The sequence below is a fragment of the Acipenser ruthenus genome, chromosome 9 (genome assembly GCF_902713425.1).
Source record: "Acipenser ruthenus chromosome 9, fAciRut3.2 maternal haplotype, whole genome shotgun sequence".
Classification (NCBI taxonomy): domain Eukaryota; kingdom Metazoa; phylum Chordata; class Actinopteri; order Acipenseriformes; family Acipenseridae; genus Acipenser; species Acipenser ruthenus.
In genome coordinates this window covers 14680347-14704714 of record NC_081197.1, presented here as the reverse complement: position 1 = coordinate 14704714, position 24368 = coordinate 14680347, and the positions used below count along the sequence as shown (strand labels likewise).

The window sequence follows — 24368 nt, the reverse complement described above, 5'->3', positions numbered from 1 at the left end:
CAGCAGCTAAAGCCTGATTCACACAGGACTAAAAATCACAACACAAACAAGTAGTTTTCAAAATTTTCACTTTTTATCCCAGATAATTCTCTCAGTTGGTACTCTGATTATTTTACAGGACATCGGGACCGTCTGTAAAATGTAAAAACTCAGGCATCCTGTGTCTTTTTACTCCCGTGCAAATCGACCATGTCAGTGTTGTTAGAATTGATATCGTAATACTAGACATCCTCAGCTTTTGACCGACTCGGATGACAACAGGCTTTCAGACCCGCATGAATCATGCTTAAGACAAAGTTTATCCGCAAGCAAAAACTGGACAGGGAGGGACGGCTGGATAGAGCTGCGGCATATTCAATTCTCCCTCCCAGTCGAGGATTGTCCTATCATAGTTTAGGCCAGGAACAGGAAACTCCGACCCTTGAGGGCCAATTCAACTTCGTGATTAACAGGAACTGTATAATAATGAACCCCAATTACTGCACCAGGATCTCAATAGAGGTTGAATTGGTTAAACTAAAACTACTAAGAACATGGTTGTAACAAAGACCTGGCATGAAAGGGCCAGAGTTGCTCATTCCTGGCACAAGTTATTACAATAATAATAATAATAATAATATTGTCCAACAACTAAAGAATGATTTGTACTTAAATGATTTTTGTCCTTACCACTGATTGCTGCATGTTGCTTCAGGTACTCCCTTCGGACATTTATGTTTTTCACTAGGCACTGCCTGGCATGTGCCCTTCTCTCCTTCACTGGATCTTTTGCACAAAGAGCGAAGATGGCCAAGTATTCCAGTGGTAGCCGTAACCTACAAAGGCCTTTGTGAAGCTTCTGTGCAAACGCTTGTCTCACTTGGTAACATTCATCCTACAATATAGACAAAAGTTACTCAACTAAAATTAAATATAAATGCTCACTGGATATCTTAGTCCTATGGTTTATCCAGACCAAGAACTCTTAACCCCATGTAATTTACACAAACATCAACACACACACATATATATATATATATATATATATATATATATATATATATATATAATGCTAAATTGTATTTGTATTTTAATCCATAACTAATGAAGGTAAAGTTTAATCCTGACAAAAATTTATCCCCCAAAGTGATCATGCACATTGCAAAGTGCTACATTATTAATACTGTATTAAAATGTGAAGGTATATCACAGAAATGTGTTTAATATAGCCTGATTATTGCCTATGAAGTGTGATAAATTAAACATACACAGAATCAAAGGATGAACAATTGGAAATGCATATAGTGCCTATAAATGTTACAAAGGCGTGACATTATACTGTAATTACCTGGCCTGAACCACAATTACTAGTAGTGCTCCAGATACGGTTGAGAGTCATTGGGTAATTTACTCTCCAATTTAGACAATGCGAGTAAAATGCAACATTAACTTGAAGTCATGAGTGCTTTCAATAAATACTGTACTTGCTCTATGGCGTTTGCCTTACATTTTAACAGTAATGTTACTTTGAACTACTGTTTTCCGATACTGCACTAATGCAAACAAAGAAACGCATTGCAAGCGAGTGGATTCAACTGTATGTTTTTAAATGAAAACCCAAACCTATTGGTCACGTGATTCTGGCAATTCCCAGACAGGCTATATGTAAAGCACCCAGTACACAGCTTATCTGGAGCGCTAATTACTAGCATATAAACTCATTATTAAGTATACAGTCCTCCCTCACTATAAGGCTCTTGGTTATAACGTGCCTCGGATATAACGCTCCTACAGCATGTCCCCCAATTCCCTATACTAGGGATTCATGCAATATTTCACTTTATAACACAGACATCTTATTCAGCATTTGTTTTATAACTAAATTAGACCTATTATGTGGCAATCTTTCCTAATTAATTTACTTTTTGCAGCTTTCTCTGGGAGACGAGATGCTTCAGCCCCGCTCCGGCAGCCGAACCTGGAGCGAGCCCATTCCCTCTTCCCCTCTCCCGACCCGTTTGTCTATCGCTTGGAACTGAATTCCCGACCGCTGCTTAGCCTGGCTACTTATAGTTTGAAAACTGCCAATTAAAATGATCCACGAGTGGGAATGTTCCCTTTTTTTTCCTTGTAAAAAATATAGCGTTGATAACATGATGCATTACGCATGGTTAATTCACGGAAAGTTACATTTTTGCTTCACCATATGTGCATTATAGAGAGGGAGTTATTTTATTTTGTATTTTAGTCAGATGTGTGTTGTGTCCCGCGGCTCCCCCCACCCCCTCCCCCTCCCCCATTTATAACAGTCTCTGGTTACAACGCTCATATTGTGTGTCGTCGTACCCCCCCCACCCCCCTTATAAAAGGGAAAAAGCAAATCAGTTGCTCCCTTACATTAATGACTAAAGCACACAACTGGTACTGCTCCAGGGTAACAATTTCATGATAACAGGGTTCTTGTGCTAACTTCAGGACAGCACATCCAGCCGCCAGCCTCAGACGTGACATATCGGGTTTGCTGTAAGACAGTGTGCAAAGAGACAGATGGTTAAATTTAAAGGAAATAGCTGCACCATTGTGCTGCACTGCCTTATGGTTTAACAGGCGCTTGTGTGCGTCAGGAGAGTGCAGCTTGCAACCTGACTGGAACAGTGGGTAATCTGATCAAATCCAATTCAAGCTTAATACAATTTCGACATTAAACTGGATGTTCACTTTATCACCACCAGTGGGTTTAAATTATCATTCCTGGAGGGGGAGATAATGTTTTGCAGTCATACCATCTTGGAGTTTTGTTAACTATTCTTATGGAGAACAGATTTGGTATCATTTCACCCCAGTAGGCTATTATAAAGCCTAGCAGTAGTACATCGCTTCATCATTATTCTTCCACATCCACTTACTACACGTACCTCATTTTCCCTTGCTCGGTCAAGTCGCCATCACTGTTTAATATTGCAGTTAGCATCCTCAGTGTGGAGTTTCCAGACTTGCTCAGGTTGTTTTTCATTCCCAACAGCCATCGGACCATCAGCTTAATACCTTGGATCTAGTCGGTTTAAAACAGATTTTTTTAAATTTGAAAATAGTTAAGAATACAATTATATTAAATTCATAGACATTATGTAATATAATACATGTTGAAAACAGACATATTTCAATGCTAAATAGTTTATTATGCTTCAGCTTGGTTGCTACTCCAATGGCCAGGCTGGGATTCTGGCCAAATTGTCATTGAGACGGAGTAAGGGACGTGTGCTTTGGGAGGTTAGCTTTTTGCAAAAGACGGTAAATAAATTAAAGAATGAAAATCCCAAACCTGCTTGTATCTACCACCTCCTTTGTGCAGTGAGCCAAACATCGTATTACTTTAACAAACTCACTGTTACAGGAGGAAATACATTTCCACCTTGGTCATTCAGGCTTGCCCAGAGATTGGCAAAAAAGCAAAACATGCTGCCGAATTCACTAAAAATGGCAAATACAGTATTCACGAACACAGAAATAAATGCTGTATTGAGACATTACAAAACTAAAACTAAAATAAAAATAAAAAAATGACAAAATTCAGGAGGGTAAAATAAAGTGGAACCCGAATTAATCAGACACCAAAAGAACCAGACATCTACAACCACTTAAAGACTTTTAAAGAGTTGAGTTTGGATGGCTCAACTATATCTATTTGCTGTATTTAACAATGACCAAATCGCTGCAATTTCTAATTATGCAGTACATAGAGTGATTACTGTATTGTATGGGATTTTTTTTTTTTTTAAATGAGTGATTCATCAAAACTCACAATGCTAAATGAAAATACTTACCTTTACCAGCGTTTCTGAGGAGACCTCATCATCAGGAACCCAAAGCTTTGTTGTCTTTTTGCAAGGAAGCTATTAAACATACATTTAAAAAATAAATAAATAAAACAAATACAGTATGACACACAGCTACCTCAAACCATTACTTTTCTGAACACAGTCACTGTTAACTAGGATCTCTTTTTAACACATTAAAAGCTTATTACCACAAATACAGTATAACAAACAGAAAACACTTAAGTAAGCTTTAGGTGTTAGGTTGCCATATACCTTTTAGGCTGGAATATTCTTGGTTTCTGCTTTCAATATGAAACACATCGGTTCAGGGTTAGGGCAGACTTGTTCAGCTGCTAATCTGGTTACTTACCCTGTCATTCATTAACAAATCCTTTACTATGAAATTTGCTACCAAGGACTTCAGGGGACCTGAAAACTGTTCTGGTGCCAGCATAGCTAAGTGACCTATAGTTGTTAAAGGTGTAATGAGCTGATCAAGATTTGCAGGATCCAGGCTTTTATGCAGTGGCTAAAAAAGATAACACAAAAAAGAACCACCAATGAAATACGTGCACTTAAACTGGTAACATCTACAGTGCTGAAGTTGAACAAAGACATTTGCAGTCAAATAAAATGATGTACACTGATTTACATTTGTCAGAATGAAATGTATTTACACACTATTTAAACAAGCAGATAATACTACTACTACTACTACTACTACTACTATGATAACCAAGTTAAATTTCAATAAGGCTTACCTCAAATATCTGTGCAAACTGTGTGTCTCTTGAGGAGAATATTGCATGTATACAGTAAATAGCATATTTAGCCTGACGAGGTGGGCCCTTTTTAGCCTTCTGTTGTAAAACTGGAAGCAAAACCCTGGGAACAAAAGGCAAAACAAACAAAAAAAGTTAGATTTCTCTATTGACTGGTAAACTTATTAACCCTTTGCGGTCCATTTATTTAGTGCCTGTCAGGTTTGTCAGGTCCAATTTATTTTCACACGCAGTTAACTTCACGTGCACGGTTTAAAAGTAATTTTATTCATAGTAAAACAGGTTTAAAAAGGCGCTGCATATCAACAGGACACTCAGTACTGCATCTCCAGCCCTGCCCCACCCCTTGTTTGCTGTATTTATCACATCTATCTTCATAGTAGTGCATACTGATAAATCATCTCCTGATCACTCGTTTTATCACCAAACCCCTCAATAATGCAATCCAAGTCATTATTTTATTACTATAACATCTCAAAAAGCATGGCAAATGTCTGTGATATTCTTTGAGCGCTGGATGCAGAAGCAGCTATCTTTTTGTTAGTGTCCGTGTCCATGGTGCAGGAACTATGTATGCATATTGCTCAGATCCGCCTCCTCTTTTTTTTTTTTTGTTCAGCTTCCCTCAGCTTCCATCAGTCTCACTCGGCCACTGAAAGCTATTCTCTGCTTTTTCCGAAGAAAAAACGACTAGAGACCTGTGCTTGACCTGGTCCGACATAGGAACGCATAGGGTTAAGAATTCTAAACAGATCACTTCATGCAAAACCCTCATCTCAAAATAACTTTTGCTCTTCCTCTTTTTAATATCAGCAATTATTCTCTGACAGTATATTTACAATATTTCTAGTCATCAGAGCATTATTTCTATATCAACTGCTAGCAGTGCTTCCTTGTGAAAAGCTTTTTTTTTTTTTTTGTTAATTAGAGGCTAGGGCTTTTCACTCTTACACAATAATTACATTTTAATTATGGCACTGTACTTGTAGCAATTTAGAAAAATGTACATAAAAACTATAATACGGTTTTTAAAATATATAAATAGCAGCATGTTGCTTATAGCCAATATTGGGGATACGTATTGGTCACGCGTGAATGGTTTGGAGCTATCCTTGATAAAAAGTCTCATCTTTTAAAATACTCACGATTTTATGTGAGGAAAGCTCTCTTCCATTTTGCCACCCGTGTTCTTAAAAATCTGCAGTGCAGCTTCTGCCACCTTTTCATCGTCCATTTTCAGGCAACCAAGTAGGGACTCAAAAGTTTCCGCAGAATGGAAAGAGACAGGGTGAGTAAATGAGAGCACCTGTAATGAAAGAATGTGCACCAACTGAGTTCTCATGACAAACACCCATGTTCTATTTTTTATTTTTTTTTATTCAAAATAGTTTAAAAAATAAGGTGGTCAGAAGATTGAGCTAAATATCGACAGAATCACCCAAGGAATTGCACTCCTAAAAGTTTACCTTCAACAATTCAAGGCCTGCCCTGATTGCCTGCTCTGTCGGTACTCCCTCATCCTCATCATCAGCTGTGCCATCTATTGATTTGTTGACTTGCTTGACAAGGGCACTGAGGGGAACACAGAAACATGGCATTAGCAGTCTTCTATGTACTGCGATAAGTGAACATGAAGGAAAGGTATAAACACAGTAAAACGTACCTAATGGATCCAGTGTCTATGTGCACCGGAGCAATCCTCTCCAGGAGGAATTTCACCATTTCTAGAAACGGGTTGCTTGGCTGTTTGGGACTTCCAAGTTTTTTCGTGATTTCACGCTGCAGAAGAAAAAAAAAAAAAAAAAAACACAGGATGCAACTCAAACATGTATACCTGCTCAAAGTATTGAACATATTGACCACAGATCCATATACGTTTTGAAAAAAGCACCTTTCCAGACCTACAGATTGACCCACTGTAAAGTAAACCTCATTATTACTCTAAATGGTTTACTGGGTGCCGACATGCTGTTGTTGCAAAAGGTGGTAGTACAAAAACATATAGTAAATACAAGTTATTCCAATATAGCAGTACATGTGTTAGAAATGTGTGCCCCGTGAAGCTTTAGAAACAAAACAAACATCAGTGCATACCAATAGTACTGCAACCAATACAGTATTTATTAAGGGTTTACAACATGCCTAAAGCTACTTCAAACTTACAACACAGCCCTCAGCTTGCTTGCACGAACATTCAGGGCTGACAAGTGTCTCCAGGTGGTTCTGAATTCTTTCGTCCTCTTCTAAAACCTGGGCAAATTTCTTCATGAAGTCTTGGGCCTTCCCTGGGTCTGGCAGATTTCCTATTAAATAAGCGTATACACTTTCAATTTTACTTTCTGAAGCACTTACTTTATTTAAATAGATTGATGCGGTCCATAGCAAAAGGTGAAGCTTATGCAAAAAACTTACTTGTAATGACCATCACTTTGGAAAACACTGCTTTGCTAGAGGCATCAGACTGAAATGTATAAAACAAAAATTAGACAATAAATCTCAAAACCAAACATTTCAGAAGGGTTGTGCTGCTGTCTGCAGAAGGATTATATAAAAATTACACAGACACCAACTGTTTTTGTCTAACCAGCTAGACCACATCAGGCCACAGTGGAATTTCAAGGTTGTTATGCAGCGCGTTGTCAAGGAAAAAAATTAACAATAATCTGCAAAACGCAAATTTGGGGTTGACATATTGGACAGATCTGAACTTCCAATGCACACTCCAGATGTTGACTATTTAAGTCCTTTCAAAGTTAATGAAATTTTACATACCCCAGAAAAAACGAAAAAAAAATTGGAGTAAAAACTTTATACACAGGCCCTTCTTCCTACAATGAACTGCACATGTAGCCACAGATCTGCACTAAATAAGACACCCAACTTACTTTTGGTTGTTTGATTAAGTCAAGCAAATCCTTAACTTGATTCCTCAACATGTTTTGGCATTTCCACATTTCATTTAGAGCTCTGAGAGAAAGAGAGATGGGATTACATTTACTTGTGTGAAACAGAACACAATAAAAGCACTACTTTTGGAGGATTGCTTGGTTTCAAAATATAAACCCCATCATGCTTTTCTCTTATAAAATTCCCTGCAAGTCATTTAAGAGCAACTCTGGATGATGGTTCCCTTATTCTGAATTCATGAGTGGAATTTCCCTTATAGCACACAGATATGCAATGCCACTACATATTCTGCAACAGCAACAAGAAAACACTACTCTTCAAAATGGAACTTCAAAATGAGACACCTTAGCTAAATGACTACCCCACCGCCCAGAGATCATTGATACATTTTTAATGAATACTGTGCAATAAATAATTAAAATACACACACAAAACAGCCTATTTAAATGCACATGCACTTAGAAGAAACATACTTCACGGCATTGAAGTCCAGTGTTGCATAAAGATAATACAAACACTTCATCCTCTCTGTTGTCTCCAGATTATGGGGAACCATGTACTGGGCAAAGATACGTTCCACAAGCAACCTGGAGGAAAACGTGTGAGGCTCAGTTGAAACAGACTATAACCACCACAGTTACCTACCACAATGACATTTGTGCAAATTAGAATTTCATAGAAAAAATTTCCTTCATTGCTGTGGAAATACTGTAGGCGTGACATTCTTTAGACGCCACTTGGCAGAATTTCTTTTAATGAGCTACATTTTCCAACAAGTCTATTCCATGGAGAACCACAATAATGTAGAAGCTGCTGTTCTTGTATTATTTTATACAATGTAGCCTCCCTCAATGAAACATATGCTGCCTTAATTAATTCCCCTTAGCTTCAGTGGAGCAATAATAATTCCAAACAATTAAAAAAAATCATCATCATGTTTTGCTGCTGTAAGACTTTCCAATAAAAAAGTCTATTCCCAAGTTCAGAAATCTGTTAAACATTTTCTCATAAAGATCTTCTGCAGTTGATGTATGTAAACTCCCGTTCAATTGATTATTCTTCTAATCTGCCAGATGCAAGGATTTAAATGAGTTGGCAGTCTACTGGTCCCTGAGCCCAGTAATCTTAAACTGACAATTCATTGTTGTTTGTTAAGTTGTCTTTTGATCTGCAAACAATGTTTACATGTGGAACACTATCAAAACACCAATAACACAGGTGCTTGTTCTTCATGTCCCACACACTGGCAGCTACTCCCACCTGTCATCGATACTGTTCTGATAGTATATATGCAGGAGCTTGTCTTTTATCCAGGAAATCTGTTTTGTAGCTTCTTTTCCTGCTTCTCCTTGCAAAGAGTACTTTTTGTAGATCTGGGCCAGTCCCATCATTGCCTCTTTTCGAACCCTCCACTAGTAAAATAAATAAATACATTTATAAAAATAATAACAACAATAATAATACAAAATCATACATAAAACTAGCAAAAAACAGCTAAAGTAGACAAAATAGGGTCTACAAAAAGCAATTTCATAAAACTGGAAACAATTGAAAAACACAACAGGAAAACACTTGTAAAAAACATATTGTTTAAAATGTAGTGTTGTGTATGTATTACAAGATCTTTAAAACAAATCTTACCCTCTTGTCTAATGTTCTCTCTCTTACAAAATTAAGCAACTGATCATTGACAAGCGAGAGATCCTTTTTAGCAGCAGTAACAATAGACACAATGACATCGTGTCTAATGGCTTCCTCAGGATCATGGGACCTCACTTTTAAGAACTCTGTAAGACAGTATCATATTTGTATTAAAACACACACAGGTAATGTATCTGTTCAGTGAAAGGGTATACATTTAAAAATCAGCTGGTTCAATAAATAAAAGTACTCTGTGTTGCACATTACAAACTTGAGATGGACTATATTAAGCATTTTACAATCCTTCAGGTCCAGGAGGGTAGGTAGACACCCCCTTCTCAAAGATCTTGGATAAACTGTAAAATTATAATACATTTTTAGGAAGGAATATTCATTGATATGGATGAAGTAAAACAGTGTTGTTTTTAAGCATACAACTAGTAAGATATATACAATTAGTACAGATGGGGCACCACCTGAACGGCAACCCATATGCATTCAAGTTAACACTTACCTGAAGCCAATTCATGCTGGTTTTTAATTAAATAAAAATAAATAAATAAATAAATAAATAAATAAATAAATAAAAAGTTTATCTACATACCTGTTAGATCTTTGGCTAAATCCGGGTGATTCATAAGGCAGTGACTTGCAAACTTCACACATTCAAGACGGATCGGGACGTGTATATCATTGAACCTGTAGAAAGGGAGTGCAAGTGACACACAAAGATTACAGAGCAGATCGAACATTCAAATACAAGTTTAAAAATGCTGTTCCAATAAAGGGGACAGAGGTTCAAAATCTATTTTGTTTCTATTCATTAGACCAATTACTTAGTCTAGGGGTGGAGAAGGGTGATCAGGAGAATTTACCTCAGCTTATTCTATACTACTAATCTTACTCTAAAGGGGCATACTCTTGATCAAACTTGAGCTAGCGAAGTAAGAAGGCAATATCTCAAAGAATTAGGTCTTCATCATGTTACAAATATTTCAGCTGTTTCACAGTTCAAAAGTAAATGGTACTGTTAAGAAATTTTCTTGAGAAACTGAGAACTGAAAAGATGAAGTTGGCATCTAAAAAAATATTAGCAGTTGCGGTGGGTTGGTTTAAAAAACTTCACACCTCTTCTCGTATGGATGCTTAAAAACAATTCCTACCTTCCAAGGTAACACTGCCAGAGGGGCTTGTTTTGAGCTGCCAATTCAGAATCCTTTGCTCCAAACATTTTAGCCAGCAGCTTAACAACTTGCAAACGTTCATCATTATCGTTGCTCTGTAAATAAAATATATATTATATAACTGAATGAAGATTACCAGGACAAATGTGGTGAAACTGTTTAAACCAATACAAAATTAGCAAGGTAGGGTAGTGAAAACACAAATAAAATACCTTTAGTTTAAATTCTAGCTGCGGTAACACAGAAAGCAGCAGGTGGCAATCAATATTGTACAGCTCTAGAATCAAGTCAAAGACGTGCTCTGATAGATCACTGACAGAGGTCTTTCCAAGCATCAGCACCAGGTTAAAGAACTGTAAGACAGAAGAACAAGAACCACTTGGACAATGCAGTTAGAAAGTCCATCTTGCAAAAACATTGTACAAAATCTATAGTTTGAGGATTTCAAGTTTTAATATCAAAACAAATCAGCTGATTGGATGAATTTTTTAGTTATGATGATGTTCTTGCACTCAACCTGCAGTTTATGGTTGGTACTGTGTCCTTTAGATCTCCTCTGTTGCTCTCGTATAATACAGAAGCACCCTATTCTATGTAGTCCAAGTATTGAACCTTGAATAACAAATATGCATTCATGTGATCCTTGTAATTATCAAACTACAGCCATTCAGTATGTAACACAAACACCTGAAGACAGAAACAGATTTGGATTATTGTCCTGAAACTACACAGAACCAGCAAAATAATTCTAATAAATTTCTATTTCCATCACTTCACAGATCTCTAATCTTCCTTGATGTTAAATGCAAACTGTATTAGATTTTTTGGGGCATTTTTTGGCTATTACATTAACAGAAAAGTTATTATACAAATCTTAAGATATCTGCATTTCTGCACTTCTGTAGTGTCCCTGCATTGCACTTGAAGATGTAATAACGATTACATGGTCATTGAAAACATGGGAGTTACTGGAAAAGCAGTGTCATGTTCTGGCTCTCCACTAGCCAATCACAACTTTTTCTACGGCTCGTGTGTTTTCAACATCTCTGCGTTTCTTTATACAGCCTACTGAAGTGGAGTGTAACAATGAAATATCTTCAAGGAGCAATCAGTACATTTTGTTTGTTAATAGCTTTGAAAAAAATAAAATGGTTTACACAAAAGATATGTATCTTTTCTACAGGAAAATGTGATAACTATAAAATCACAGCAATTAACATTACGTAATATTTTCTGGATTTATTCCAACAGCTCTATGTACATTTTTTTTTTAATTAACATGATATGCAATTATGACACAAGCTGGGAAATATTTGCAAAATAAAGAATCTTCCAAAATGGACATTTAAATTAGAACCATGGGGAATTTCAGTCAAAACACAATGTCTAGGAGGTCAATATTAAAGTCTCCTTAAAGTACTGATGCATCAATTCCTAGCACAGAACAGGTCATCAGATGCAATATAATGGATTTTAAAATGTATAAAGAATAAGCAGGGGTGCCTTGTCATTTCTGGTCTGTTTAATTCTAATATTTAGTTAATTAATACTTATTTAATTTAAATACAACTTTAAAAAAAAAGTCTTGGGGAAACAATCTATTAAATTGTATTTAACTTGTTCTTAATTATTTCTACAGCTCAATACTAATATCTAGCATAACTTAATCAGTGGTACACAACTTCAAGAACATTACAATGGCAAGTCCCAGATTTTTCCTCAAACGTTAATTTCAGCCCCTTAACTTCTAAAACAATTCAGGGTACCTCCAAGTGCAATCTTTGTGCCACTAGGGGGCAATCCACATTATCACCATGAAAGACTACTTCCAACCTAACCTGGTTTAGATGCTGAAAATCACTATTATTTTAACAGGCTTAAAATATAAATATATATATATATATATATATATATATATATATATATATATATATATATATATATATATATTTATATATATATATATATATAAAATAAATAAATAAATAAAATCACACAAGGCAGACAAAGCACAGATCAGTTACCAAACCGTACCTCCACCATTATTATAAGTGATGTGTTGGCAAGGCAGTTTCTACAGTACATTAAGAAAAAATAAATAAATACATTTATATATATATATATATATATATATATATATATATATATATATTATTTTAAATAAACAAAGCATGCTATGCTCCACTTGCAAGCAGTTATTTTGGTAATTTTGAAACATTTCAGGTCAAAATAACTGAACAGCAATAAAAGGAATTCATCCATTAATTTCCACAAAGAGCTTAAACACAATGAAAATGGTTTGCCAAGTTGTTTAGAATTGTGTGCAATACTAACATATTATAACTTGAACATACCATTTTTATTGGAGTAAATAAAACCATATATCCAAAGAATGCTTCAGATTACTGTACGTGACTGATGCTTTTGAGCCGATTGTCACTGGCTGTATTATGTGCTGAGAAGCTTATAGAGTTGTTTACCCATCCCATCTTAGAGTATAATAAGCCCAGAAGAATTGAAAGTTGGTCATAGCTAGGATTACTTACATTAGTAATGTATGGTTCAATAGCCTGGGCTGTCCTCTTCAGCAGAGCTTTTGCCAAGTCATAAGCCTGTTTGTTTAAATTCTGAAAATAAAATATATATATACTGTGTATTAATATCGCACTCGCAGGTTTAACCAGATTTTGTGCATTTGTATATTAAGAAATAGAGGCTTTGGGTTTTGTGACATGGTCTAGGTTGAGATCATCAAACTCATTTCATTTGTGACCCGAGCCAGGTTCAAACTCAGGTCATGAAAACTGAAAATATGCCCATTTCATAAAGACCTGTTTTAGAACACATTTTAAAATGTGAGCTCACCATAATGTAATCAACCTTCCAAAAACAGGCAGTAACTGCTGGTGGCTACAGGGTAAAAATCAGATATCATCCTAACATACAACATAAAAGACAACAGCATTGACATTTATACTTAAAAAAAAAAAATGAGAAGGGGAAGTTACCTTATGTGCAGGTACTAGGTTCACTAGAACTGTATCTAGAAGCTCTTGGGAGACTGTGTCACCTTCACAAATGATAGAGCCCATCAGATCCACCATATGCATGTGAACCTTCTGGTTATGGCCATTACTAGGAAAGGCAGTAAAGATTGGCATTACTTACAGGAGTTAAAATAGGGTGCTGTACAACACATGCGAGACAATCACCAGAGAGCAGAGTGACTTTCAAGGAGCTTGGTCTTCAACAGCTTGTATTCAGCACCCTAGGGTATATTTTTATATTGTATTTTGGGCTAAGTGAAAAATTCCAGTTGAAATTGATGTCATACGCATGCAATACAAATCATTCAATTCAAAAGCTAAAAGTACTGTTTAGAGGACATCTACTGGAACCCAACCGGCTGAGATGGTTTATAGTAAGAAGGGACATATGGGTGTATCACTTACTATACATATAATTGTGAGTGTTTGTTTTACAAAATCATATGCAATAGAAACTGTTAACAATTCAATATGTTGTTTTAATGTACTTACTTTATCACTTGAAAGAGTGTTCGATACAGCTGTGTGAAGATCTCATTGCAGTCTTCCAACTCAAAGCAGATGTTGTAAGACTTCACCCAGGCAATATTCTATGATAATTAATACACATTTAAAATGAATGTCACTTCTTAGAACAACCCCAAATCCAGGGTGAATTACAGGAAGTAATTTTTAAGACGTTATATCATGATAATTCAATGGTGTATTGCATTATGTCTCTCAAGTATAGGATACCTTCCACTAGAAGTACATTTTTTTGAAATACAAAATTAAAAGTGCATTTTAAAGCTCCATAGGCATTCAAGTTTCCTGAAGTTTAAACCTGAAGGATTTATTACAACACAAATAATTTGGCTTCAACATTTTTTTTGTTTTAAAAAATACCGGCAGGGACATTTTAGTTAGTTAATTCAATTTCCTCTGAAACAAATAACATTTCCTTTCAAATTATCCAGCTGCATAATGTGATGGATAATTTAAGGATGAAAGCCAATATTTTCAAAGTGTCTCTCAAATGTCCAACATTTAAAATCATACATTTATCAGAAGATGGAAATGTTCTTAGTTCGCAGAATACAAAACATACTTACCTCAAGTAAATAGAAGTATCTGTTGAACTGTGGACTTTTTGTGTCTTCTAATCCCTTTAGCTGCCTTGTTATGAACATAAATATATCCTACAAACGACAGCAAGACAAATCAAAACCACAACCACACATCACACATGCATGCTTGTATGTATGTAATAATTAAGCAATATAGGTAGCAGTAGAAGATGTAACTTAGAAAAGTAAGAAACCATTATAAAAAATAAAAAAAACTATAGCTCATGCCAGCATTTACCAGCAAGTGGCTCCCTGAAAATTCCTCAGACAATCTGGTCTGTGCTAAATGTGACCCTTTTTGCTATACCTAGAGACCAATAAAAAAAGGTACCTTCAATTTGTCTGGTGATGTGTAAGGAGCCTCTGGGGCATAGATTCTAAAAATATCAGCCAAACAGCAGGCAACAAGCAGTCGGACATCTTTATCATGGTGTTTGAGGAAAAAGTCTGAAGCAAGATGCAGGGCCAGGTTGAGGTACAGTTCCTTCTCCTCCTCCGAATCCTGGTCCATATCCATAAAGGTTTTCACAACCATCTGAAAAATAAGGTCCCATCTGTTAACGTTCTGTTCTCCTGTTCTCAGGAGCCACAGCTCGGTGCACTTCAGATTTCAACAGGACATGTGCCCAAGATGTACATGATAAAAGTGAGGACATGATTTTTGTGCCATGAGTGGCATTATACCAATTAACCTAGGTGAGCCAATGCATGGAGTAGATTATAAAGCACTGCAGAAGTTAAAACTCATCTCCACTTCTATTTACAAAAGTCTGTTACAAATCATTACTTACTAAGCTTTTTGTTTGTGCTCTTAACCAAACATTTCTATGAAATTTCTATGAAGACTAACCAAATATGTAATGTTGTTACACCCACACCTCTCCCCAATACCTGTGCTATACCCATGACTGCACTTGACTTAGATACTCATAATATACAGTTGTGCAAAGGAGTATTAAGCCACCTCAAAGTATTACGTCTTTGGAAACCAAAAAGTCTACATAACCACAACATGCCAACCATCTCAAGTCACAGGTGAAAGTGAAGGTTGCGATTACATTGTCCAGAGGAGTGAAAACATGACGTTGACATCTCAAAGTTCATGAGATATTAGCAGTTGAAGTTGCAGAGGTGGTGATGGAATGACAATTACAAGTTCCCCTCACGGTGAACTGCAATTTGTATTGTATATGGAGGGAAAAAATAAACTTAAGCAGTAAGGGCCTCTCAGTTGTGGATTTCAGTGTCAGTCACCAACATTAAAAGGACGCAGCACATGGATTAACTGACCTTTAACCTCCGAACCATCTCCTCTTTCGATATTTTGTCTGAGATCTCCTTGACTCCCGGAGGGTAGGTAATCTTTCCATCGTTGGCTCGTGCCTTGGAGTGAGCCATGGTCACCACTCACTTGTAATCTCCCTAAAAAAACAAACAAACAAATGAATAAATAAATAAATAAATAAATAAATAAAATATTGAAGTAAACTACAACACAGCCCACAGTTTAATCTGTGATTGTGAACAAGTGTTCCTTGTGGAGTTAAGGGCCAAAGTAAAATGGCAAATGAAAGAGCAAAAACCGTGTCAGAAAAGGTGTGTGGAGCAGATGGGCACCAGAGATTAAGAAGGTTTTTGAATTGCAGATCACATTTTATTTGCACAACATCTGATTTACAGCTTTACCTGGAGTAATTGCTTGAAAGGCAACTAAGCCATATCAGTGGAACAGTACTATATAACTAGGGCTTGAATTTTTTGTTTAATTCGGGGGGGGAGGGGGCATATGATTTATTATAAACCCTACTCAAAACGCATCAGTTTTCAGTTTTTATGTTGTGTTGAAGCGAGGATGTCCACCTTTTTAAGATTCAGATAATGCAGAACTGCATTTTGAATCTGAGAATTGTGAAAAGTAACAGATTAAATTTTACGCCGCATTACCGCCTGCGTATCACCTGTGGTGAAGAAATAACTCCTAGATCAATAATTGAGTTGGATGCAGACAGGATTACAATCTTACAGTTTTAACTCGACTCACTTCCTGGTTTGTCAATAATGCTTCTTGAATACAAGACCCTTCAGTAACTTTATATAAACAATTGGAAAGCAAACACACACACTACTGCAAAGCACTAAAAGTAGAATACTATAATAGTATTTCAGTGTTTGCTCCAGGACTTACAGACCGAGGGTCAATGTGGTCCCCTCTCAATTTTACGGGGACATTTTCTTCAGTGAGGGGGGTCAATATGTTTGATTCAGAACCAAACACCATTTCTTATTTTTGTTTGTTTTAAATATGCCAGAGTTTACTGACCTTTTGTTTCTGAAGAACAAAAAATAAAACTGTAAAGCTGTAGATACAACCAAGGTGTCTCTACAATACTCACTGTAACTTTTGGGGAAAATATTGGGAAATGTGTCACAGTGATGCTGGTGTATCACTGAGTAGAGGATATGTATTGTACCAAATCACATTAGAACAGGGGTTTTCAATCTTTTTAAGCTGTGTACCCCTTTCCAAAAAATGTAGTCCACCGCGTACCCAATCTAAGACAGTCATAATAAAATGAAAACAGAAAAAAAAGAGAAATTCAGCAGGACATGTTTTATTTCAAGGGGGCATTGGCACAATGGTGCGGCCTAGCGCGAACACTTGTATTTACAATTCAGGAGAATTTAACCGTTAATTAAATGTTTTGTTTCACTTAGACAAATAAATAAAAAATTATATATATAGATAGATATATATATATATATAGATATATATATAGATATATATATACACATACATATATACATATATATACACACACACACACATATATATATATATATATATATATATACACACACACACACACATTATATATATATGTCCAGATAAAATTATATCCGGGCCAGTATAAATACTACCTCAGTAGTTACAAATCTAAAAGTAGAGCCTACTTAGTTTAGGATCATCTTCATCATCACCACACAGTTAAGGAAGGCAACGTCAGATATGTCAGCCACTGCAGGTATGAGAACATCTACTACACTATGTATAGCCTACACTGCTGTTGTACCCTTGAGCAAGGTACTTTACCTAGATTGCTCCAGTAAAAACCCAGCTGTATAAATGTGATATCTTGTAATAATCGTAAGTCGCCCTGGATAAGGGCATCTGCTAAGAAATGTAATAATGTAATGTAAAGAGGTCATGCAAGAGTAGCATTCACCTACAGTATCTGGTTTAAAATGCAATTGTAGAGATGTATTGTTATTATTGTTATTATTGTTATTTGAAATTGTTTTAAATATTTGTTTAATGGTAAAAGTAAAGCAGATTCTTGCTTGACTGAAACCTGTTTTGTTCCAAACACTTGCACTATCAAAAAGAGATGCATTTTGAGCCTGGGTACCTACCATGAAGACACTGCCAATGCACAGCCCTAATCCTCATCTGAAAACACTCAAATCATAATACTGTTAGTAATAGTTCATGTTTTTTTTTTTTTATTATTCATTTTTTTTTTTTTTATTACAAGCAAAAAAATGAACCTAGAACGCACACTAAAAACTTTACTCTGACAGATTATTCTTCAACATTCCAAGAAATACAAGCCAAACAGACAGACTTCCAGTTAAACAAGTCATCTGATTAACTGCAGCATGGTTATTAATGGGACAGCATGGCTATCAAACACATCAGCTACATGGATTAGATTTGCAAGATATGTCTTTAGTTTATTTACCAACCTAATATTTTAGGTGCAGATAACTAGGAATTACATAACCTGGAAACAGATGTTAAAGGGGTCTGTAAAGGGGGAGGGGGGGGGGGGGGGGATCTGTGCCGACTATCTGGCGCATGCGTGGGACTGCAGGAAGGGGGCAGCAGCCTCGTAGATCCGCCTGTCAGTCATGGCAGTGACACGGAAAGGTGGGGAAGAGGGTGTGTGGGCTTTCCCTCTCTCTGAGTGGCCGAGAGGTGGGCCTTGGGGGATTGCTCGGCCCATAAGTGCTGCGCTTGATTAAGCATTCGGGTGGCCGTGATTGGGAATACCCAGAGACGCTGGCAGAGAAGGCCAGTGTAAACAGAGACCAGGCAGGAACACCAGTGGTTGGAGCGAGCGACCAAAATAGGAAAGCACGGCTGAGGAAGACAGCCAGCCTAGAGAAAGAAAATATAGAAAATAAATTGTTACGTATCCAAGGGAACATGTCTGAACTGAAGGGGAACCTTGGCCACCCCAGAGTATAGTGCATAACAGCGTAGGACAGAGACCCGAGCTGACCGGCTTAGCAGCAGTGGGGGCACTGCATAAGCAGCACCTTTATTGTGTAGTTTTATTACTGTGTTTTATTTTCCCTTTTCTTTCGACTTTTGTTATTTATTATTTCAGAGCACCTGTGAGTGTGCCAGCTTTTAACTGTTACCAGTATTGGTATTTTTGTGGTCCAGTTTACCGTCGCCAGTACTCAGGCCACGGACAACAGCGCCCTCAGCGGGCTAAAAGATATATCTAAAATAATAAAACTGGGCACCAGTGCAGTGTTTTCAAATAAAACTGTCTCCCGTGTGTCAGTGAATTGCCCATCACCCTTCCACAGGGTCTCACAAAAAAAGAAAAAACACACACACAACTTCACTCCAGTTGCGAATTTCAAGTATCTCGACTCCAATTAGCATACTGTAGTCTTTTGGGGCATAACAGGCAAGCTGGGAGATCTCTGAAGTTTACAGTACAATATGTTTGCTTGCCACAACATGCCTGCAAGGAGGACATAGATTATTACTGGACAAGTGCATATATCAGAGACCCAAACCTGCACACGTCACAAGTCGAAACCCATGACTATTCATAAATGTATAAAAGAAACCATGCATAAATCTATTTTTCCAACTCAAGTGAGCTACTATTAGCATAACTGTTTTGCATTAACTTTTATGTAATGTCAAAGCACTTTTGGATCAACACCATGTGTATTAGTTGTCCATGGTCATTACAGATACTATAGCTTTACTGAATGCATGCATAAACATAAATCCTAACATTGCTGCATTTCTTTCCTACTTTGCAGATGTATCATTCTAGGCACCTGGATGCTACACCAGAAGATCAAGGGCATAAAACTGTGACTCTATACCCAGAACGCAGGAGGCAATTCATTTTCCAACCTTAAATCACAGTACCCGGTTAAAGAAATGAAAAATGAGCAGTATTTCTCCCCTCTTTACATTTTATAATGAAATGGGATAGCAAACATCAATTTCACATTTCTGCTGCATCTTGTACATATGTATGCATCGAGCCAAATCCCCAAGCAATATAGGTTAGATGAGGATTTCACCAAGTAGGTGAAGACGACGACGTGGTCACTGGCCAAGAGCAAGAACAGTTAAGAACAACAATCATACGTGATTTGAGAACATTTATGTGACGTGAACATGAAATCAGCCATCAGATTTTTCTTCAATTCAAGGAATTTTTCAATTATTTTGCCTTCAACCACATCACGTCCTATGTATCAGTATACATTATATTTATTTATATATTTTTTTCAAATAGCCATTCCTTGCTATTAAAACAGGTGACATACTTTAAAAAAAAAATAGTACCAACAGTACAAAATAAATCATACAAGAGAATATAATATTCTTGCAAAACTGAATACTGAAGTATCTCGGTCCTGTGCAGTGCTGCTGAGTCTGTACTTTTAAACAAGCCATGGTAGGTGGCTTTTATGGTGCCCGAGTAATATGTGTTTAACATTCGGTGCACTGGCACCCCAAACTGAATGGGGCTGAGTTTTAAGAGTTAAAACGAGTCACCGTTTGCAAAACATCTAGATAGACTTAATATCATCTTTTTTTCAAAACTGTTTACTTACTGCAGTGTACTGAGTTTCTATAATCCTTAAAGATAGCGGCCGAGAATCACGTACAAGAGAATAAAGTCTCGCGGCACTTAAAATATCCAGAACCACTTATTTATTTATTTAACCAGAACTACTCAGAATGAGGCTTCGTGCTTTCATCACTGACACCCACTTCCTTAGAGATTGTTGTAGCGTTTCAGGGATTCTAAACTGGTTGAAAAATACAGTAGGTTGGTGTCTTAAAATATCTCTGCAGGATTTTCCCGCACTGAAAGTTGCAGATATACAAGAGCAACTTGGAAAATGCGCGATTCTCGCGATCCTGCGCTGAAATTCAAGCTCTGTAGGTGCAAGGAACTTTTACATACAAACTACAGCCCTATTTTCAGAAACAGCGGTTTTACATTTTTAAATGCAGAATGCTGCTACTCAGTACTGTTTTGCTAATTCTACAAGTATATACCACAAATATCTATATAAAATTGAACTGCCCATTGTCTGTAAATGGTGCAGAGAATGCGAGTGGCGTGGTGACAAAATTCCGCTCACCGTTCATAATATCACCATGACTTAAAGCCTCTCCGTGTCTTAAACTCCTGCGGTTTGTCACAATGCTGATCACTGGAAATGGCCTATTGATTTGAAACCCAATATTTCTGCTGCAACCCCGAAGTACTGCTGCTGGTAGGTACATGCTAAACAACAATGTTAAACCTCAAGGCTGTTTACCAATACATTAGGCTGCAGGATAACTAGTGGCACAATAGAAAATGAGGACCATTTTTTTTTTTTTCTTGGAAAGATAATGTCCATCAGAGTAACTTGTTATTCTTGGACTGTAGCTATCAATGTTCAGTATTTTCTCTTTATTATTCAGGGCATGACATACATGTCAGTGAAATAATAACCCTGGTTATACAGTAAACAAAATAGTAGGGCTACCTAAGAGTTGCTATGGAAACTAAGCCTGTACACTCCAACAAGAAGACGAGAAATCTGGAAAATAAGTAGTAATAAGTAGTAAGTTTGCAATACACAGTACATCCCTCGAAACACTACACAACTGGAACCTTCAGGATCATGACAACGTACAACACCATCACCTACATCCACCATGTCACATATGAACATCAAGGTGAGGCATGTATCTCCTTACTTAACTTATGTTAAAGACTGCAATACCAGATTTAATCATACCAGGAGGGAAGGTTAGTTGAAGTTGGTTTCATCTCTATAGTAGAACTCCAGCCTCATATTTTGTGTTACAGAAGGGAAATCCAAAATCATCACAAAAGCCTTACATTACCAACAAAGACCCACCAACATTGTGTTGAAAATTTACAACATCCCTTGCAACAATTTATCATATTGTGTATATTTTAGCAGAAATATAATAAAGCAACCACACAAATAAAAACACATGCCAGATTAGATTGGCATTGAAATATTAAATAGATGTGCTTTTGGTACATTTTTATGAACATTTAAAACATATCTACATACACACACTCTTTATATTACATTATGATACCGATAGCCCTGTGTTAGTATTTTCTAAGCAAATAACGTTTTAACAAAATCGCAAACACTTAACTACAAAGTAAAAAAAAAAACACACGTACAAAGTATATATTGAAATGTTTATATTTATGGTTTTAATTACTACAATGGTTTTAGAATAGTGTGTTTCTTAAAAGGTTCATTTAACAGGAAAACAGGAACCTATTCCAGTAACTTTGCCCAAAATCATATGGTTTAAAAAAAATAATAAATAAATAAATCAATAAATAAAAAAAAAGGACGAGACGAACATCACCCACTGTACAGCGCTAATGCAAAATGGCTACAGGAAAGCAAATTGTGCTTACAATTGAAAAAAAGTTGGAAATACTTTCACTTCTGGAAAAAGTAATTACCAGGGATAAAATAGCACAATATTTTGAAATTGTAAAGAGCACTGTGACTGATATTAAAAGTTTGAGGTCTTTCATAGTAGGAGTGGGATTTTTGAGATCTACTGCTCGAGGCGAGTACTTGAGCATTACAATTTCCAAGTACTTGAATCAAACGCCACTCTCCTCCTCTACATACTGTACTGTACGCGTTATTGCAGTATGGACTTAGTTCAGCATCAACAGTAAATCCAAGACGGACTTTCGGTTAAATAATGAGCAGATTTTTGTGCGTTAAAATACTTTCATGGTTTACATTTTTTATTTATTTATTTTTAAGTTTTTGTTTCAGCTATCTTTGTTACGTTAAAGCGGATTAATAAAATCCATTAAGATTTTTTAAAGTTTGAAACTAAAAATACGTTTGACCACCCTGCTAGTCGTAGTAGGTTGTTCAGTTAGTCTGACGGTACTCTGTCTCTGTACAACACCACGAAGAATTGTTCTTATTTTTAGTATTTTTGCTCTTTGCAATAATTAGCAATACAAACTACAGCAGAACGAGTATTTTGGAAATGGGCACGACCAACATGAGGAGATTGAGGACAGAGCTGCATTGTTTTAATATATTTTTTTAAAGTGTACTGGATTGCGTCAGTGAAAGGATCAATTACACAGATATGATTTTTTTGTGGTACTGGGTTATTTTGCATGTTTTGTGAAACAGCAGCTGCAATACCAGCCTTTTGCATGTAGGGGTATTCAAATTAAAATTGGTAGTATTAAGCTTGCACATTTTAACTACATTGATGACAATATTTAGGACAACCCCCCCCCCCCCCATTTTTTAATTTCCAGAAGACATTCTGGACATTCTGCTATCCTTGGTTATACATTACAGAGCACTTCCAGCACTGGTTCATGTTAAAGAAAGCAAATAACATTTGTGACACTTCTGGACAGCTCCTTAATCTCTGCACTTTTGCCAATCAACTGTCAGCAACAACATGCTACATTAGTTCTGTTGGTTTCCTGTTCAGCTGAAACCAAGGTTTCCAACTTCATACAGAGAAACCTACGCTACTGTGGCACATGTACCAACACTTACAGCACGGCAGTGGATTAAAAACGTAATGAGAGATGTTTGCTGACAGGGTTTTAGTTGCTACGGGAAACCAGCCATTGGATTCACTGCAAACAACCCAAGAGGACAAGTAGGACAAATCTCTCCTTCCAACCAAAGACTGTCCGACAGACAAGTTGGGGCCTCAACCTGCAGAGCCCTGGCTGGTTTTAAGCCAGGGGAATAACCAACATGCAACACTTTTTCAGGGCTACAATTACAGAAGGCTTCCTGGGAAATTAGACCAGTGGGACACTTTACAAATTGCAGGTCTGGTGTTCGACCACAGTTTTATGTGGAAAATGTGAGGAAACAGGGAATTTCTATCCATGCAATACATTTACTGTATGTAACTACATCTCAAACTAAATGAAACAAAAGCAAAATACTACCACTATTGGCAGTTCAGTCTTCATGTTATTAGCAGAATTGAGAGCTCAAACTTCTCGCAGTCTAATAACTTGATAGACAGCAAACAATCAAATGCATTTATTTTCAATTAGGTGTGCATGTATGACTTGTATTGTAACACTTGAATGTATTTGTATTTGCTTGCGATTGTAAGTCGCCCTGGATAAGGGCGTCTGCTAAAAAATAAATAATAATAATAATAATAATAATAAGAATAATAATAATAATGGTTTCTTACTCTATACGATACATAGTAGCAGTAGGATGCAAAATTAAGCATAAGAAATAAACCAACCGAGCAAAAGATTCAAATCTGTGCTGTTTTGAGGCGACGGTACATTTATTGCCAGTTTTGATCATTAGCTCAGATAATTATTTGATTCTCATAGAATATTTCAACACATTTTCATCTTGTCATACAGGCTTTTTTACAGCTTTAAAATAATATGCAAAATAGATTTCTCCATGGTATTGGATATAGAAGCCAATAAGGAATGTAAGCACTCAAACAATACCTCAAACTGTGCCAAAATTAAAAATATACATTAATATTGATTTAGTCAGTATTCAATTTATTTAAATTTGGTATTTATTCAAATCTTATAATTGC

General features: G+C 36.5%; 1 protein-coding gene across 2 annotated transcripts in view; it reads right to left on the bottom strand.

Annotated features, from left to right (window-relative positions):
- The window catches only part of LOC117405970 (sister chromatid cohesion protein PDS5 homolog B-like), a 42136-nt gene that overhangs the window by 10579 nt on the left and 7189 nt on the right, over positions 1 to 24368 (bottom strand). For both annotated transcript variants that reach the window (XM_034923854.2, XM_059030483.1), the window contains exons 2-25: positions 15755 to 15886; positions 14796 to 14999; positions 14450 to 14536; positions 13851 to 13948; positions 13320 to 13446; positions 12858 to 12938; positions 10524 to 10664; positions 10291 to 10406; positions 9732 to 9826; positions 9128 to 9273; positions 8747 to 8898; positions 7960 to 8073; positions 7465 to 7546; positions 6992 to 7040; positions 6743 to 6882; positions 6243 to 6358; positions 6046 to 6151; positions 5725 to 5885; positions 4559 to 4682; positions 4168 to 4326; positions 3804 to 3872; positions 2895 to 3031; positions 2377 to 2500; positions 670 to 874 (exon numbers count right to left, since the gene is read on the bottom strand). In XM_034923854.2, the coding sequence (XP_034779745.2) occupies positions 670 to 874; positions 2377 to 2500; positions 2895 to 3031; positions 3804 to 3872; positions 4168 to 4326; positions 4559 to 4682; positions 5725 to 5885; positions 6046 to 6151; positions 6243 to 6358; positions 6743 to 6882; positions 6992 to 7040; positions 7465 to 7546; positions 7960 to 8073; positions 8747 to 8898; positions 9128 to 9273; positions 9732 to 9826; positions 10291 to 10406; positions 10524 to 10664; positions 12858 to 12938; positions 13320 to 13446; positions 13851 to 13948; positions 14450 to 14536; positions 14796 to 14999; positions 15755 to 15862 (2941 nt within the window). In that variant the 5' untranslated portion in view covers positions 15863 to 15886. The remainder of the gene's footprint in view (positions 1 to 669; positions 875 to 2376; positions 2501 to 2894; positions 3032 to 3803; positions 3873 to 4167; positions 4327 to 4558; positions 4683 to 5724; positions 5886 to 6045; positions 6152 to 6242; positions 6359 to 6742; positions 6883 to 6991; positions 7041 to 7464; positions 7547 to 7959; positions 8074 to 8746; positions 8899 to 9127; positions 9274 to 9731; positions 9827 to 10290; positions 10407 to 10523; positions 10665 to 12857; positions 12939 to 13319; positions 13447 to 13850; positions 13949 to 14449; positions 14537 to 14795; positions 15000 to 15754; positions 15887 to 24368) is intronic.